Below are 6,159 nucleotides of genomic sequence, written 5' to 3' on the forward strand. Positions count from 1 at the left end.
GGTTAGTGAAATGATTTGTATTTCACAAGAGCTGAACATGAAATTGGTCAATACTGATCAGTGCACTACTCCTGCAAACAAATCTCTCTCTCTCTCTCTATATATATATATATATATATATATATATATATATACATGAAAAGAGACATAAAGGAGCTCTCTGAGCATGTAGCCCAGGCCGGTATGACCCTGACCTTGAGTAGCATCTTACCCTCACCAATAATGATGCCACAATATGAAGACAAGATGATCAATTTCAACAATTGGCTTAAGTACTGGTGTCATTCAAAAAGGATCCAATGCCTGTCAGCTTGGGATGATATGCTCGACAAGCCACGATGCTTCGCTAGGGATGGCTTGCACCTGTCAGCCCTGGGCTTTCGGATATTGGCAAAGGCTCTTGCTACCCCCATAGTGCCTTTTTTAGGAAAGGCTCAAAAGACAAACCCACCTCCATAGGTATCACAAGGGATAAGAAACTAAGAGTAATGCTACTCAATGCCAGAAGTCTAAACCTCAAGATGCATGCACTCAAAACTCTCCTTAGCATGGAGAACATCGATATCTGTGCAGTAACAGAAACCTGGTTCAGGGCTCCCGAGAGCACCCCAGCACTACCAGGTTATACCTCATACCATGCTTTTCGGCCCCAAAACTTGGACGAACCACAAAAGGAGGGGGAGTATCGATATTCATCAAAGATACCCACACCTCCAGGTTAGTGGCAAAGCACGAAGCATCAGAGACTATCCATGTGCAACTAACAGTGGGTAAAACTGCCTTCCAGTTTATAGCCTGCTACAGACCACCCTCCCAAACCCAGGAACCCCACTCGGCCTTTCTGAGAACACTGGAAAATATGAAGGTCTCTCCAAACACCATTATATTGGGCGACTTCAACTACCCAAACATAGACTGGGAGCATTACTCTAGCTCCAACACCCTAGCCCAAAGGTTCCTAGAATTTATAAACTCAAATGCTATGGAACAACTTGTTACCACTCCCACAAGAGGGGAAAACATACTGGACCTGATCATCACCAACATGGGGACTCTATGCTCCACATTAGAAGTGTATCCCTCACTGGTAAGATCAGACCATAAACTAATCTCACTGGATATTCACATTCCGACCCCACCCCCTGCCCAGAAAACCACAGTGAAAAACTTCTCTAAAGCAAATTTCACGCTCCTCAAAACTGAGGTGGAATCCTTCAAAGCCCCCGGGCCGTTGGAAAATACGGCCCAGACCGCAGAATCCTTTATAAACGCATTCTATGAACACCTTCAGGAATGCATGGATCATGCAATCCCAAATAAAACCAAGACCCAATCCTCCAAAGGCAGTCGTCCTGTCTGGTGGACCCCAGCCATAAACAAACTATACAATAGAAGGAGGAAGCTACTAAATGATAGAGCAAAATCCCAAAAAGGGAAGGCATCTCTGATAATTATTAGCAAAAACTACGGGCCCTCATAAAATTGTCTAAGGCCAGCTTAGAGGGAAAAATTTGCACGGGACACTAAGGATAATCACAAGGCTTTCGTTAGTTATGTTAGGAACCTGGGTGGTAATTCCCAGATATGCTCAGAATTAGTCCAAAATGACAAAAATACACAGAACCCACAGACATTGCCAACATCCAAGCTGACAGGTTCAGCGCAAACTTCTCCCCCCCCACCAAAAGGGCAAATATCTATCCCAGCAGAGTGCTGCCCCCTGACATCTCAGATGCTCAGGTAAAAGCCGCCCTCTCCAAAGCAAAAAACACAGCATCAATGGGACCAGACGGTGTCCCGGGCTGCGTCCTACATGAACTCCAAGAAGAGCTAAACCCAAACATAAAACTACTGTTCAATCTCAGCCTTACTACAGGATATGTGCCCAAAGAGTGGCGTACAGCAGCAGTGGTCCTCTCCATAAAGGTGGTGCCTCAACGGATCCTGGAAACTATCGCCCCATAAGCCTGACTAGCTTGGTCTGCAAAGCTATGGAAAGGATCATCATGGACCTCATAAATTAAGATATTGGGGACCTACAGACACTGGATCCTACCCAGTTCGGCTTTGTTAAGGGCAGATCCTGCCTCTTAAACCTGGTTGATTTCTTTGAAACAGTCACCAAGGCCATTGACGAGGGGAAGGTGGTCCACACAGCCTACCTGAACCTCGCAAAAGCCTTCGATACAATACCCCACTCGGACATTATAGATAAGCTCACCAGCTTAAATATAAACCCCTATGTCACTAGATGGATTGCAAACTGGCTCAAGGACAGAACCCACATGGTTAGAATTGCTGGAGCCATGTCAGACTCCAAACCAGTTACAAGTGGTGTCCCACAAGGCTCAGTCCTGGGACCTCTCTTGTTCGGTATATATTTCTCGGAGGTACAGGCCAACACGGAAGGACTGTGGCTGACCAAGTTCGCAGATGACTGCAAACTGGGCGCCATAATCGACTCTCCAGCCGACACAAGCATCCTCCAAAAGGGCCTCATAGAAACAGACAACTGGTGCCAGAGCCATGGCCTCAAGCTAAATGCCAAAAAGTGTATAGTCATCCCCTTTGGCAAAAACAAAGTGCCCACAAATTACCACATAAGTGGTAATCCATTAAGTACAGAAGAAGTAATTAGCGACCTGGGGACCCAAGTTGATAGCAATCTCTCATTTGACAACCACGTGGCCAAAGTGGTTAGAAAAACATTTTATATAGCCCACCTAATCATGAAGGGATTCACATCTAGATCAGGGGAGGTCATCGTGCCTCTTTACTCATCCCTCATCAGGCCTATAATTGAGTACAATGCCCCTTTTGGGATGTACCTTACCAGACACCTGCAGCAACTGGAAAGACCCCAAAAGTACCTCACCAAGAGGATCAAAGGGCTCAAACAGATGCCATATGCTGCCCGGTTAAAGAAACTCCAGCTCTACTCAGTGGCATACCGCCTGTTCAGAGGCGATCTGTGCCTGACGTATAAAGCCATGTCCAACCATTAATGGACATGCTGCACCTCAGAAAATCCAAATCCCATCGAGCTAAGCGCTCGAGAGACTTGAACCTCAGCACTGAAATAAATAGGACATGCTGGAGGGACAGATTCATAACCCAGAGGCTCCCTTCACTCTGGAATAAAATCCCAGTCCAGGTTAGGCAGAGTCCCTCATTGACTCTCTTCAAGAGGAATCTTGATGAGTGGATGGGAGATCGTAGGTTTACCCCGGGTATCACTTCTGTGTCACTGTTAGACAGAGGCACAGTATACTAACCTCGAAAAAGGGCATAGCAAAATAAATTTAAAATGGGTGGCGAAAGCCAAACACATTCTGGCTAGGCTTATAAATGCCCTAGGCAGATAGCCTAGTATGAACCTATGAACCTATATATATATATATATATATATATATATATATATATATATATATATATATATATATAAGCTAAAGCTAGATGCCAAGAAATGTAAAGAGTTTTGCTTCACAGGCAGATTTCATCGTTGCTGCAGCTGTCACGGATTACTTAAAATACTGGCCTGAAGAGCAGCTCCAGACACATCTAAACGTGGACTGCTTATACCACAAATATATCCTTATTCTCTGCACCAGTGGCCCAGCATAATATTAGTGTAACACTATTTCACCTACGATACCTGTTATATGAGTATAGGTAAAAATATATACATTTGTATAGTAAAATAAAAGCAAACTGACATGTTCTGTTTTATATATGAGTATATGTAAAATATGTTTAGTAAAATAAAAGCAAACATGTTATATAAATCTGTTTTGTTTTCTTTGGGAGTTCTTTGAATGGAATGTGCCCTAACTTTTTGCATGGACCTTTCTGTTCAATGCTATTAAGTCGTTACCTCATAATTTGCATGTCTTACACAGACAATTATACAGTTGGCTGCTGGCACTACCTGTTAGATGACAAAAGAAATTTGTTGCATGCTGTCTATAAATTTTCCAGAAAGGAAAGTATTAAACAGTTTTGCCTCTGCATTTCATTCCTGAAACACTAATTAAAGATTACTTGGAAGTACAAGCTATGCAATCACACACAAGATGCTACAAATTGCTCCTGTCAGCACACATTTCCTCTTGCCTTGAAAGGATCTCTTTTTCCTTGTCAAAACGCAACTGTTAATTTTGCTTACTATTCATCCATCTCCTCTTCAAGTGAATACTTTGATCTAGTAACTGTTCATTTTCTGAGCGTTTTAAGAATGGCATGTAATGCCAATGTACTTTGAAGTCATTATATCGCTGCAAATTAGCCAGCATTAGGAAACCATGCCACATGTACATTTGTTAAGGAAATAAAGCATAGAAGGATCAAAACTTAAACAAAGAAAGGAGAAAAAAATCAACTTACAAATTCAGAGAGATTCTTTGGAGTCTGAGGGTCGCAGTCTGCCATCATTGTGGTAGTACTTGTGGTAATGGACAGAAATGAATTTAAAGCACAACCAAAAAAGTCGCCTTTATTAAGCCGTTATTTTCCTGGTAACAGCAGAGCATCATCATGCTTCCAAACAAAACCTAGGTAACTGGAAAGATAGGAAAAGTAAATGTGAGGAGCAAAACCACAAGCAATCAGCACTCTTAGTTTAGTTTGTTTAAAGAAAGCAAACATCACATGTCAAGCAGGAGAGTTTCTTCAGGTGCCAGAGAATCGATAACTTGCTAAGAACCAGGAAATGAGCTAGGACTGGAGTATTGTCTTAAGGTGACTTGTGCTTCCTCCTGATTAAAATAAATACCTTATTACTCTGGTACTGTAAATTATGAATAATGCTGCTTGCAAACATTCTTGAGTTACACACACACACACACACACACACACACACACACACACACACACACACACACACACAGCTAAACTCAAAAGAAAGGCTTAGTGGTGGTGGTGGGGGAGGGACATAATAGTTATAAAACTGTCTGAATGTCACCCTGTTTACAATGTGTAACACTAATGTAAAAGACACAGGAAAAATTCTTGTACCTGAAAAAAACATAACTTCATTCGGTGCCTATACAAGTGAACAGAACAACTCAGTAGGTGGTTGATCTAGTTATGCAAGTCTAGAGCATTTGGCAAGCATTCAGTTCTTAACAGCTTCTTGGTGATAACATATCACATGCAAGGAGTGCCAGCCATTAGGAATCCTTCTACATTACATTTACGTTTCTGTTCAGGATAGATTATTGCAAATAAATAAAAAGAGGCGTTACAACTTAGAAAACGAGCAGTTTTCAAATATTATTTATGAAAACTAAAGTAAAATAATCAAGTGTAAGAAATAGGAGAGAATGCTGGTCTGTCTGTAAAAATGGAAATGAAGCTGATGACAATAGGCATGAAATGGCGTCAGAGCTTTCTGCATTAGTTTCAATCTACAGTAAGCAAAAAGGCAAATCTAGGAGCATTTTAAACAATTCCAGGTAACAGAACACAGCCACTTTTGGAGTTAATAATTTAACATTACCAGGTTTATATCACAATTTGTGTAAATGTAATATGGATGACTTTAAGGTATTTGCATCTATAAAATAACTTTCATACAAGGATGTTTTTTTTAGTAATCATATAAGCCACGGGAAAAGAAGAGTGTAGGTCATAGCTAAATGGCTGAGTGCACACAGTGTGTGTGTGTGTGTGTGTGTGTGTGTGTGTGTGTGTGTGTGTGTGTGTGTGTGTGTGCATGTGTGTGTGTGTGTTTGGACATTTCTTGCCCTCTCATATAAAAAAGACAAAAGTAAGAAGTCTCCCACTGAAGAACTGTGTATCACAAAATATCCAAACAACAGAATAATTACCACATTCACCACGGTCAGGTTAACAAAGTATACGACACCCATAAAATGGAAGATTTTCTTTATTGGGATAAGCACTTTTGGATCTCCTGATCCTTCATCAGATCCATATAAAACAAGTCAGTTAAAAAAACTTTTAAATACTGAAACATACCCAATCAATTCAGTGACACACCCTTTGTACCAAAATTTTATACACGCCTCCTAAGCATTCGCCCTTTCAGAGCAGGTTTAATTGGTAAGTAGGCATTGAGACCTTGAGATTTGTATGTCTGCAGCCTGTCTATCCAGCACATTTCTACTTTCTCTACTAAATTTTTAACATCTCCCCCTC

At 41.3% G+C, this 6,159-nt stretch overlaps 1 protein-coding gene across 5 annotated transcripts in view; it reads right to left on the minus strand.

Moving 5' to 3' along the window:
* Nucleotides 1–5,933, minus strand: part of HSBP1L1 (heat shock factor binding protein 1 like 1) — a 316,028-nt gene extending 310,095 nt beyond the window's left edge. The window contains exons 1-2 of one of the 5 annotated variants that reach the window (XM_044067023.1): nt 5,829–5,933; nt 4,384–4,558 (exon numbers count right to left, since the gene is read on the minus strand). In XM_044067023.1, the coding sequence (XP_043922958.1) occupies nt 4,384–4,431 (48 nt within the window). In that variant the 5' untranslated portion in view covers nt 4,432–4,558; nt 5,829–5,933. The other 4 variants (XM_044067022.1, XM_044067024.1, XM_044067021.1 and 1 more) reach the window with 4 other exon arrangements.
* Between the last annotated feature and the right edge of the window lie 226 nt (nt 5,934–6,159).

This window comes from Protopterus annectens, chromosome 3.part1 (assembly GCF_019279795.1).
Source record: "Protopterus annectens isolate FY-2018-M chromosome 3.part1, PAN1.0, whole genome shotgun sequence".
NCBI classification, from domain to species: Eukaryota; Metazoa; Chordata; order Ceratodontiformes; family Protopteridae; genus Protopterus; species Protopterus annectens.